Raw genomic sequence first — 13,161 nt, forward strand, 5'->3', positions numbered from 1 at the left:
AGAGCAGATTAACCAGATGTGTTGATGGAGTGAGTGGTGCAACACGGTGTGAAAGAAAATAGATGAAGTTGACTCCACAGTTTGACTCCGTAGCATATGTATGTGGTGACATTTTAAAAATTCTTCTGGCATATTTTTGAGCTTATATAAATTGTTTAGCTTGAGCTGAATTTGTGTATCTACGCTTCACTTTGTCAAGCATTTACAATTTACATTATGGTGCCAGTGTTATTGTCAGAGTGGGTTAAACTGCTGCATGTGGGGCTCTGTGTGGTAGCCTAGTGGCTAAAGTCCTTGCCTTGCATCCACCAGTATCCCTTATGGGTGCTGGCTCATGTCCTGACTGCTCCACTTCCCATCCAGCTCCCTGCATGTGGCCTGGGAAAGCAGCAGAGGACAGCCCAAAGCCTTGGGATTTTGCACCTATGTGGGAAACCTGGAAGAAGCTCCAGGCTTCTGGTTTTGGATTGGTTCAGCTTGATCTGTTGCAGCTACTTGGGGAGTGAACCAGCAGACACAAGATCTTTCTCTCTGTCTCTCCTTCTTTCTATATATCTGCCTTCCCAAATAAAAATAAATAGATCTTTATAAAAAAAACTGCTGCATGTGATGCCAGCATGCCATATCAGAGTGCCAGTCTAGGCTGCTCTGTTTCTGGTGCAGATTCTTGCTGATGTTCATGGGGAAGCAGCGGAAGATGACATAAGTGCTTGGTCCCTGGCAGCCCTGTGGGAGCATGGATGGGGTTTAGGCTCCTGTCTTCAGCCTGGCCCAGTTGTGGCTATTATGCTTTTTCTTTGAGGTTCAGATATAAGATCTCCTCTTCTCTCTCTCTGCATAAATAAATATTAAAAAGTTTAAATTTACATTGGCTTTTAATGAACACTATTGCAAATTTGGACATTGAACTGGTTTAAAAAGTTTCTTTAACTTTTTAAAAACATGCTTATTTGAAAGAAAGACAGAGATAAACACGGAGACAGTCAGATCATCGGCTCACTGGTTCATTGCTCGAGTGTTCCAACGTGGGGGTGACCAGGCTGAAGCCAGGACCCTAGAACTTGTTTTGGCCTCCATGTGAATATCAGGGACCCAAGTATTTGAACCCTACGATGCCTCTAAGGGTGCTTAATAGCAGAATGTGAGATTGGAAGAAGAACTAAGACTTGAACCAGCCATCCAAAGTGGGAGGCAAGCATGCCAAGCAGCAGCTTAGTGGCAGTGCCAGATGCCTACTGCTCATCTCTGATTTTAAAAGTTTCAAACTTGCTCTGTTCTTGCTCAATTTCCTGCAAGTGTTGCTTTATGCAATTATATAACATTGACATTTTATTCTGGTCTCAGCATAATCACCAAGCTGTTCTTTTTTTGTCTGAGTAAGATGACTGAAAGGCATATTTTTTTGTTTTAAATTCATGTCCCAATGAAATGTAGTATTACGAGGAAAATAGTGAATACCTGTGGATTAAAATGATTGTATTATATTAATAAATTGAATTAAGCTTCTTATCTAACTTTTTCTATTGTAGGTAGTGTGAAAAAAATCTCTGCTCATTGTGATGATTAAAGATGAGTTGTGTCCCCTTTGTAATATTCAGTATTGCACAAAGAGTTTCCACAAAATATGACTCGATTTTTCTTGTAACCCAGAGCAGACTGACCCCTCCATGGCACTTGGGACCAATAGCTACGTTTTATTCATATAATTGTCTTTCAAATACTGTATCAGTTAAAATGTTTTCAAGCAACCTTTTATCATTCCATTTTGAAACAAATGTTTCCCATATCTTTTGCTTCTGCCACTCTTCCCTCCTGCCCACCTTATCCATGTATTTGTAGAAGAATGAGCATCATGTAACTGGGCCACGTGGACTGCTTGGGTTGGGTAAGAGAGACAGGATCTAAGTTCAGGGAGGTGGCCAGTGTATGTCTTGGTGTGAATGACTTTGAGGGCTGATGAGTTCAGCTTGTGCTGTATGTGATCAGAACTTGGCACGATGGCTCAATGGGTAAATCCTTACCTTACAAGTGCCAGGATCCCATATGGGCACCCGTTCATGTCCTGTCTGCTCTACTTGTTATTCAACTCCCTGCTTGTGGACTGGGGAAACAATGGAGGATGGAACAGAGCCTTGGGACCCAGCACACCTGGAAGAAGTTCCTGGCTCCTGGCTTCAGATTGGCTCAGTTCCGGCCATTGCGGCCACTTGGGGATGAATCAGCAGACGGAAGATCTTTCTCTCTGTCTCTCTTTCTCTCCATACATCTGATATGCCTTTTCAATAAAAATGGAAAAAAAGACCTCAACCTTGAAAGAGTTTGAAGGCGCTTACAGAAAAGTTACTGCAACTTCATAAACAATTAGAAAATACTATGAAAAAAATGAAAATGCAACCCAGATGATAGGAGAAAAATTTTTTTTCAAAGGTTTATTTATTTTTATTGTAAAGTCAGATATACAGAGAGGAGGAGGAGAGACAGAGAGGAAGATCTTCCATCCATTGATTCACTCCCCAAGTGGTCTCAATGGCTGGAACTGTGCAGATCTGAAGCCACGAGTCCAGAGCCTCATCCAAGTCTCCCACATTTATGCAGGGTCCTAAGGCCCTGGGCCTTCCTCGACTGCTTTCCCAGGCCACAAGCAGGGAGCTGAATGGGAAGTGGGGCCGCTGGTATTAGAACTGGTGCCCATATGGGATCCTGGGGCATGCAAGGCAAGGACTTTAACTGCTAGGCTATTGTGCAGCACCCATATTTAAAATGTGTTTTTTATGTACATAAAGTTTATTCCAACTATGAAATTACAGTTTTATGATTGTAGAATTCCATGAACACTTTATAGTAATTCCCCATCTGTTGCTAGTTAAATAAAATAAGGAAAACTTTACACACTGACTTTTGTGTGCAGTTCTACCTACTTTGCATAAGTGATAGAATAAAGTGAAATCACATTAACATTTATCCTTTATTTTCTGTTACTTGACAATATAACATAAATAAGGAGAAAATGTTTGTAAATCATAACTAACAAGAACCTTGTTTGTATATGGAATATATAAGGAATTCTTAACAGCCCAACAATAAAAGAACAGTAAACCCAATTTTAAAGGAACTAAGGGTTTAAATAGATGTTTGTCCACAAAAGATGTACAAATTGACATAAGTACGTGAAGCTATGAATACAATCATTAGTCATTAGGAAAAACATACCCTTTACTACCAACTAGAATAGTAAAATTAGAAAGGTAGATGTTTATTTGGAATCTTCATGCATTATAGTGGGACATATTTTAAAGAGTTATGTATGTTTTTATTTGAAAGGCGGATTTTTACAGAGTGTGAGTCAGAGTCTTCCATCCTCTGGTTCACCCCCCAGATGGCCTCAAGAGCCAGAGCTGAGCTGAGCTTGATCCGAAGCTGGGGCTTGGAGCCTCTCTGAGTCTCCCATGGGGGTGTAGTGAACCAAGGCCTTGGGCCATCCTCTACTGTTTTCCTAGGCCATAACCAAGGAGTTGGATTGGAAGTGGAGCAGCCTGGACATGAAACAGCACCCATGCGGGATACCAGTACTGCAGGTGGAGGATTAGCCTACCTATGCCACTGTGCCAGCCATGGCACTTTTGTTTTCTAAGACTTATTTTTATTTGAAAGGCATATTTACAGAGAGAATCACACACACACACACACACACACACACACATCTTCCATCTGTTGGCTTACTCACAAATGGATGCTATGGCTGGACTGAGGCAATCAAAAAGCAAGAGCCAGGAGCTTCTCCCAGGTCTCCCACATGTGTGCACGATTCCAAGGCTTTGGGCCATCTTCCACTGCCTTCCCAGGCCATAAGCAGGGAGCAGGGAACAGGGAGCTGCATAGGAAGTGGAACAGCTGGGATACAAACCAGCACCTATATGGGATGCTGGCACCACAGGGGTAGAATTAGTTGGCTACGCCACTGTGCTGGTACTAGTGGGACTTCTAAATGGTGAAACTGCTTTATAAAGTAGCAGAGAAGTTCCTTAAAAGTTTAGACTTGGAGTTATAATACAGCCTAGAACTTCACTCTTAGGTATTTGTGGCCAAAGAAATGAAAATATACGTAGATATCCACAGCAGCTGTCATAATAGCCAAAAAACTGGTGCACCCCATTGTCCATCTCCTGATAAATGAATAAACAGTATCTAGCTTATCCATACAATACAATGTTATTCAGTAACAAACAGGAATGAAATATTGATATAGTCTGTACTAAGGATGAGTCATGAAAAAATATGCTAAATGAAGGCAAGTCACACAAAACTGTTTTTTTTATGATTCCATTCATATGATGGATCTGTAATATACATGTTTATAAGGCAGAAAGCCAATTACTAACTACTTAAAGCTGGGAGTTCTGCAGAGAAAAGTGTGTGTGCTGTTCTGACATAGCTCCTAATAGAGTTCCAGAAATGCCCCAGCGTGGTTAGTCACCCTCAGTATAGGCGCAAGTCCAGATATTATGTAGCCTGTGGCAAAGCTGGGTGAGATTGTGGCTGAGAGTACATGGAATCCACAAGCTGTCTCTGGAATTTTACTGATTTATACTGCAGAGTTTGTAGTAACTTGGCCAAGCTCTGCTGAGAACTTCAGTGTTTGGTAAAATTAAGGCTTTAATTCGCCCATTGATTATTGTTCCTCACTTGGCTTTTGCTGCTTCTCCAAACCCTTTGTATTTCATGGAAGCCCTCTCTCCAGACTTTGGCTAGGCTGCCGTAGTGCAGCCTTGCTGCAAGAGTCGCTGTGCCCCGGGAACCCTGGCCAGATGTTCTGCCTCTAAGCCTACTGTGTTGCCCTTGTGTGTGAAACCTTGAGAACTTGTTCCGAGTGCACAGGAGTTAGGCTGAAGCCATTTGTCTGCCTGAACAACCCAAGCTGTTATTTTTATGTTGTTTTTACCCTCTGTGAACATCTCCTGCTAGTGTTCAATGGTGGGATTTTGCATGTGGCTTATTTACTATGAATTTTTCTTCATTTCTTCTAATATCCTCTGCCCATTTTTACCTCTGTCCCCAGATTTTGGACTTAATGAAGAGAAGCCATTCCCACTATCCAGCATCTTGTCTCCCAAGCCTCTGTTTGAATAATCTTCCAGGCTAAATGGCATATTGTAAAACTTAAAAGAGAGAACTCCTATTCCCTTTTTTACTTCTGAAGTATACAAAGTGGGTCGTTGGTGACTCGGGGTAGGAGCTAGGAGCTGAGAAACTTCATCCAGGTTTGCCACATGGATGGCAAAAACCCAATCCTGCTACCTCCCAGGACCTGCAGCAGCAGAAAGCTAGAGTCAGGAACTGGAGCCAGGCTTTGAGTGGAGGCACTCTCTTCTAAGACGTAGGCATCTTTAATTACCATCGTAACTTCTAGGCCAGGTATTTGTGCTGTAGTTTTGTCTTAACCTAAATATGTTCATGGGAACTTGAGGAATGTAGCAGGATGTTAAATGACTTTCATGTTGTCCTAGAGTTTGAGAGTGGTTTCATAGACAAAAATAGTAATAATAACAATAATAGATAGCTAGTATAACAAGTACCCTCTCTTTCACTTAGAAATAGTCTGTGTAGAATTTGTGAAACAGAAGATCAAAACAGGTCAAAGATGTGTCAGCATCCCTCATCCCCAGTGTGTTTGAAAAAAAGGTTGAGAATGTACTGAGAGTCTGAAAACATCAATAATGTTTATTCTGTGGTAGTATTTATCAATGTCATGTGCAAGGATTCCTCTCTCTCACCTCGACAGAAGAGAGTAAACTCCAAGAGAACTTTTGAAGTTTTCAGGATATATCCCCTGGAACTCAAAACTATGTCAGAATAAAGAAGAATCTTGCTGTGCCTTCAGAGATTCACTCAATAAAGATTTGCACAAAATACATATAAATCAGATGTGGATTCCATAAATGGGAACAATTATGGATCATCTTGAAATAATCATGCTCAGTATAGCTTCTTGTAGCAGGTAAGGTAATCTCAATCAAAAGAGGCTGAATGTTCTGTCATCAGATACAGGAGCTGAGAAGCTCATCAGCAGTGGAGAGAACACTAGTGACCGGGAAATCTCCAAGGGAGCCTTCAGTTTGGAGTCAGCACGTGTCTGTCACACCCATGACACCAATGGCATGACCCATCAATCAAGATCAAGACCTTCCCTGTCTTTTCTGAAACTCCCGTCAGATCCAGTGGAACCTGAAGAGTGACTACCAAAGAAAGCAACTATGATTGCTTTCCCCACTTGATTTTATGAGTCTCAGTCAGGTCCAAGCTGGGCAAAGGAAGAAGTTAGCATTTGATAATAGAGTTGTGATGCGATGCTGGGCTCTTTATCACCTAAAAATAACTTTATTACAAGATAATTCCAGAAAAACAGTGGTTTAAAGAAATCAACCTAAAAGTTGATTCAGAAACAGGAAAAGACTATTTTGACAGAATGAGTTTACAGGGAAATATGAAAGAATTTTTTTTTTGTTTTCAGAAGTCAGTGGTTTCATTAAACATTAACAGAAATTGAGAAAATGTTCCTCTTACATTTTCTTTTCAGCTCCATTGTCTTTATAGGAAATCACCTCAGAAATCCCTTTTAGGTACTCAAAGGTTATGCTTTCAGTGTCCTCTCTCAAAAACTTGAAGTGGTCTCATTCATAGATATACAAAAAGAGAAAAAAATATTAATATCCACAGCCATCAAAAATTTTTTTTAAATCCCTTGACATTTTTAGCATAAGAATCCTAGGAAATAGGATTGCTCTCTTTTGCATAAATGAGGTAAGTAAAAAAAGATTCAGATAAGCTACATACCTTTCCTAAGAGCATTCAAGTGTGGGTTCTGGAATTAGGGTTTAAACTCTGGTCTGTCTGTAAACACTATGCCTTGTAGTCCACACCAAATGTTTAATACAACTAATTGTATCACTATATTATCTTTTTTTACTAGCCTATTTTTTGCATGGGTATGATAATGTTTTTTATAACCAATTGGATTGTTTCTACAGGACAATTAATTGCATATAAACATTTTAAGCGTTATTTGAAGATTCTTGGAAGTAACTAAAAGAAAATGACACTTATTCATTCGTTTTATAGAGGGATGGTCTCAGCACACCAAAATGTTTCTTCAAAATCAAAGAATACTTCAAATTTGAAATCAGGTAATAAAGAATGAAACTCATTATTCTTATTATTTACTTTTGCCACAATGCAGTGTGTGTTAGCAAAATTGGTAACCTAGGAAACCAAGTACTTTTTTTTCTTGATTGTAATGAAAAGGTGAAGATATGTAGGGTTAGAAAAATGGGTCTTAACTATCCCATCAGGACCCATCATTCATTCATGTTACTAAATAGGTACTCTATACTAGCCATTGTTTTGTATACCAGTGGGAAGGGTACACTTCCCTTGCCCTTGTGGATTGCTGTTTTTAGAGGGGAAGAAAAGTAAGCAGATACATAATTATATATCTATATCTATATCGATATCGATATAGATATAGATATAGATAGATATATAGATATAATTGAAAAACAATGGAATGATCAAAGTGTCTCACATTATTGATACTCAATTAATTATTAGAATAAGCTTAGCAAGAGATTTATATTCTTATTAATCTTTGCTATATCTCAGATTCTACCTTATTTTCTGCAAAAAGTATTTTGGCATTTGGGAATACATGTGAAGAACTACTGATTTTCTTCTTGATGCTTATAAATGCTTGTATGTACTAAAATATGTATTTATATAATTAACACTTTAAGAAATTGTCTTAAAGAGGATTTCCTAGCTGCCAGATATTATGTTACCAACAGTGAATCTAAAAATGATAAAGATAATTTTGATAATTGAGATTAGTAACAGGAATAACTAACCTTGTGGAAGTACAAGCTCTTGGAAGAAGTAGTACCTTCTACCCTAAAGAATTATTTCTAGATCAAAGAGAAACGAAACAAGTGACAAGAAAAGAGGTATTGAAAAGTGGTGGGTCTGGTGTGATAGCCTAGTGGCTAAATTTTCACCTTGCATCCATCGGGATTCCATGTGGGTGTCAATTTATATCCCGGTTGCTTCATTTCCCGTCCAGCTCCCTGCTTGTGGCCTGGGAAAGCAGTTGAGGACAGCCCAAAGTCTTGGGACTCTGCACCCACGTGGGAGACCTGGCAAGAAGCTCCTTGCTCCTGGCTTCAAAAATGCTTAGCTCTGGTCACTGCAGCCACTTGGGGAGTGAACCAGCAGATGGAAGATCATTTTCTCTGTATCTCCTTCTTTCTGTATATCTGTCTTTCAAAAAGGATAGAATGGAATGGAATGGAATAGAATAGAATAGAATAGAATAGAATAGAATAGAATAGAATAGAATAGAATAGAATAAGAAGATAATAGAATAATAGAATAGAATAAAAATATAAAATAAAATAATATAAAAATCTTTTAAAAAGTAAAGTGGTAGAGGCACCAAAGGCCCTCTTTTTTTTTTAACCTTTCTTTCTCAAGGAAAACTTATGTGTTGGGTGTAGAACATGGTATTTATACGGCATGAATGAAGGGCAGAAGAGTGATACTGAAATCACGTGTGCTTTGTGTTTTTACTTGTATATGCTGACTAACTCTAATCACATCTTGTTTAGAGATATACTTAACACATTCTTTAACAGTTACAACTTTATTTTAGTTGTGTACCAGAATTTTTACTAAATGTTAAGGAATCAAGAAATTATTGCATTCCTGCCTTCAATGATCTTATTGCATAGTACCCTAGGACTCCACCTGAGGCTTTGGCATTCCGAATTGATGCCCATTTGTGCCCTGGGTGCTCTAATTCCAATTCAGCTCTCTGCTTATGTCCTGTGAAAATGCTGGAGGAGGATTCAGTTCATTGTGCCCCTGCATCGACATGTGAGACCTGAAGGAGTCTCTTGGCTCCCGGGTTCGGATCAGCACAGCTCCGGCCATTGTGGCCATTTGGGGAGTAAACCAGTGCATGAAAGACCTCTCTCTCTTTTTTTCTCTCTCTTTCTCTCTCACCCTGACTTTCAGACAAATATAGAACAGACCTTTGTTTTTTTTTAAGTAAGAATGTAAATATACAGGATAGTGGAAGTGGTAGGATAATGGAGAATTTTAATTTGATACAAGTGAAAGTTCTATTAAATCTAGAACTCTTGAAACAAAGATATTTTAAGTATGTTTTCTCCTATAGGAAGCAAGTCAGAATGTTCAGCATAAGTTTTTCTTCTTAAATCATTATAGAGGCAGTCATTACAGTCAAAATTTGTGTTTTTATTTTATGAAATTTTAATTTCCTTTCCTTTCTGTATAGGTATAGTCAATGATAGTTCAATAATTAGAATATTAAACTATGCTTTTGTTTATAGATAATGCAACTTGTGAGGCTTTACTTGCTGAGAAAGCTTGCCCTTCAGTCTCTGAAAAAGCAAAGGAAAAAGCAAGTATTGAAGCAGAGTAACTATATAAACCATACATTTTAATAAAAAGGATATCTTGAATTGACTCTTACATAGAGATCCTTTTTTCCAGCTATTTAAGATGATAATTAAAATTACTTTTGGAGCTTGGCAATTAGATTATTCAGCTTTGTAAAATAAAAAAGAACCTATACAGTATATGCATGAATATATATTGATTTACATGATAAACATACAATCAAAGAGAATGGGAAGTATAGTAATAATTTAAAGATGAATATAAATTTATTTTAATGAATTTAAAATAAAAATAAGAAATTACAGCTGGAGTAATCTTTTATTCTGAAGCTTACTTGTGAATTGGTATGTAATGCTTGAAATCTGAAGATCTTTGGCGGAGAGGGACTTTATTTTGTACTTATCAGAAACTGAACGAAATTTTGACTAATTATATATTCTGTTGGTCTCATTCTAGTCAGCCAATTAGTTAATATATTTATTGCATCTATTTTTAGCTTAGAAAATGGAGGTTTAGAGTTTCATCAGCTTTTTTTTTTAACACTTGTGGCAGGTCTTTCTGTAGCTATAACTTGTATTAGTTCTGTTGCAATATTCTGCCAATATTTAGGTTGGAGAACAAACTGGAAAAGGTTAAAAGTATTAGCAAGGGAAAATCATTAGTAGAGAATTACAAAGATTTGTGGTAGGAGATTGTGGTGATTTTGCTCAGGATGTTATATAGCAGAGATGGAGAGATAAGAATGAGTCCCAGAAAATTTTGCCTGAAGAGTTAATGTATTAGAAAGAAGAGGGGGCCCAGAACAGTAGCCTAGCGCTAAAGTCCTTGCCTCGCATGCACCACTATCCCAAATGGGCACTGGTTCTAATCCCAGCAGCCCTGCTTCCGGTCCAGCTTCCTGCTTGTGGCCTGGGAAAGTAGTTGAGACCCAGAAGAAGTTCCTGGCTCCTGGCTTTGGATCGGCTCAGCTCCAGCTGTTATGGTCACTTGGGGAGTGAATCATCAAATGGAAGAACTTCTCTGTCTCTCCTGCTCTCTGCATATCTGACTTTTCAATAAAAATAAATAGCTCTTAAAATTTTTTTTAAAAAAAGGAGGAAGTGAGAAGTATAAAAGAAGACTTCTGGGGCAGATGTGGTGGCAGAGCAGGTTGCACTGCCAATTGGGATACCTGAATCCCATATCTGCTTCTGGCTCAGCTTCCTGCTAATACATCTGGGAGGAAGTGATAATGGACCTTCTATTATGTTCCTGCCACAAATATGAGAGATATAGCTGGAATTTCTGGCTCCTTGACTGCAGTGGGAATTTGGAGAGTGAGCCATTAGATGGAACATTTCTTTCTCTAACTGCTTTCCTGTCTAAAACTCTTCCTTTCAGATGATTTTTTTAATGGACTTTTTAATTTCTGTTATGAGCAGCTTTTATGGATTCATATAGAGCAGGAAAAACAACCTTTAGAGGAAGATGAAAATATACTGAATATGGTATTGTAGAAAACAAGAGTGGAAAGTATTTTAACCCGAAAAAGGGAGAGTGGTCAAAAATGTGAACTGCTGTTTGAAGGGCTGTGGTCAGAAGGAGTTGTGAAAAGTCACTGGGTGGAGTTTCAGTTTTCAGGCCTGTATTAAGAACCTTAGTCTCCTCTGACCAACAAGAAGGAAAAAACTGAGAAAACTGAAGAATCACCAACTCTATTTCTGTCCATCAAAAAAATGAGATTGTACAGAAAACTGCTACACCTATTGAAGAAGTATACAGAAAGACACAAAATTACGAGTAAACAGCATAGAAATCCATAAATTGAAATCTATAAAGGGACATTACCAGAATAGCAAAGACTGAACTAAATGTGTGAGTTTCTGACAACTCCAAGTGAATAATGGTCTACAGTTAAAAACTGCTGGGAGAGCCAGTTTTAGGCTCCTCCTCCTATTTTTGTGAATTTTATCTTCAGAAACTCTGTTAGGTCTTTATAGTGAGCATTGGAAAAGAAATTCCCTCATGCTGCTGGTAGTGTGAGAGGGATGGAAACACTTTGAAGTAAGTCAGACCACTTATTAATTATACCTGTCCTCAAGAGAAATTATTTTCCCAGAGTGTAGTGTGTTGAGTTTCTTTCAGAGCCTGACCTACTTGGGGAGGAGGGAGATATCCACCTTCAGTTTCCTCAACTCATATCCCACCTAAGAGGAGAAAAAGAAAACTGAGAGGCCCCATGAAGTTCACATCCCAGTGGCTCTGACTCAGTAGAAATCCTGTGACACTTTATCATGGGGCTACAGAATGGCTCCTCTTTCACACATGTTATAACTCTATTGATAAAATTCTACCCACCATGATTCTTTATACCTAGTTTATTGTGTCCACTTAAAAAAATAGTTACAAGGCATACTAAAAGCAAAAAGCACAGTTTGAATAGACTGAGCAAGTGTCACAACCGAGTCAGATATGCAGGGAGTGTTGGAATTGTCAGACTAGGAATTTCTTTAAAAATTAATTAATATGTAGAAAAGTAGACAATATCCAAGAACAGATGGATAATTGATTTCAGAAAATGGATGTCCCACCAAGTGATAGAAAAGAAATTCTGTACAGAATTAGGGAACAAAAACCTAAAATTCACATGGAACCAAAAAGATCCAGAGATGTCAAAGTGATACTCAGAAGAAAGAGAGAAGAAGGAAAGAAGTAAAGAAGAAGGAAAAAACGATGGAAAAAAGGAAGGAAAGAGATTGTAGGGATAGAAAAAAAAATAAGCTGGAGACATCACAATACTTAGTTCAAAGGCTACTAACTTACAGTAATGAAAACATTACAATTCTGGCATAAAGCAATGGAAAAGAATATAAAACTCAGAAATCAATCCACATACATACTGATGATTTTTTGACATAAATGCTAAGAATATACATTAGAGAAATGATAGTCTTTTTTTAGTAAATGGTTCTGGAAAAATTCTGTAATATATAGAAAAATGAAATTAAACTCCTACCTTTAGTCATATACAAAAATCAACTCACGATGGAGCCAAAGGCCAGGAGATAAGACCTGAAAGAATGAAATTGCTGCAAGAAAACAAAGGGAGATACTTCAAAACATTGATAAAAAGCAATGATTTGTGTGTATGTGTGTATGTGTGTGTGTGGTGTATGTGTGAAAGAGCCCCAAAGTTCAGACAATAAAAGGAAAACTAGACAAATGGGATTATATCCGAACCTCTGCACAAGCAAGAAAAACAACAGAATTAAGCAGCATCATGCAAAATGGGAGATCATATTTGCAATTTATATCTTTGTTAAGAGATTAATATTCAGAATTTACGAACATCTCATAAAATGGCAACAATATAATATTAATCTGGTTAAGAAATGAGCAAAAAACATGAATAGACATTTTTTTAAAGTAAAAATATATGAAACAGTGTTGAGTATCACTTGCCATTGGAGAAGTGGAAATCAAAACCAGAAGGACATAGAAAAAGAAAAACTAACAAATGCTGGCAAGTATGTGGACTTTTAAAAGAGTAAGATTTGGTTATTTGTTTGAGAGGCAAAGCAATAGGGAAAGAAGGAGAGAGAGCACGAGTGAACAAGAGAAATAATCTTCCTTCTGCTGTTTCATTTCTGAAGCCAGAAACTCCATCCTCATCTCCCACCTGGGTGACAGGGAGCTCCAGTAGTTGGACCA

General features: G+C 38.0%; 1 protein-coding gene across 1 annotated transcript in view; it reads left to right on the plus strand.

The window, feature by feature from the left end:
- MEIKIN (meiotic kinetochore factor) overlaps window positions 1-13,161 on the plus strand; it is a 67,715-nt gene that overhangs the window by 22,782 nt on the left and 31,772 nt on the right. Inside the window, exons 8-9 of the mRNA XM_058677813.1 lie at window positions 7,117-7,181; window positions 9,402-9,472. Coding sequence (XP_058533796.1) covers window positions 7,117-7,181; window positions 9,402-9,472 — 136 coding nt within the window. The remainder of the gene's footprint in view (window positions 1-7,116; window positions 7,182-9,401; window positions 9,473-13,161) is intronic.

The sequence above is a fragment of the Ochotona princeps genome, chromosome 19 (genome assembly GCF_030435755.1).
Source record: "Ochotona princeps isolate mOchPri1 chromosome 19, mOchPri1.hap1, whole genome shotgun sequence".
Lineage (NCBI taxonomy): Eukaryota > Metazoa > Chordata > Mammalia > Lagomorpha > Ochotonidae > Ochotona > Ochotona princeps.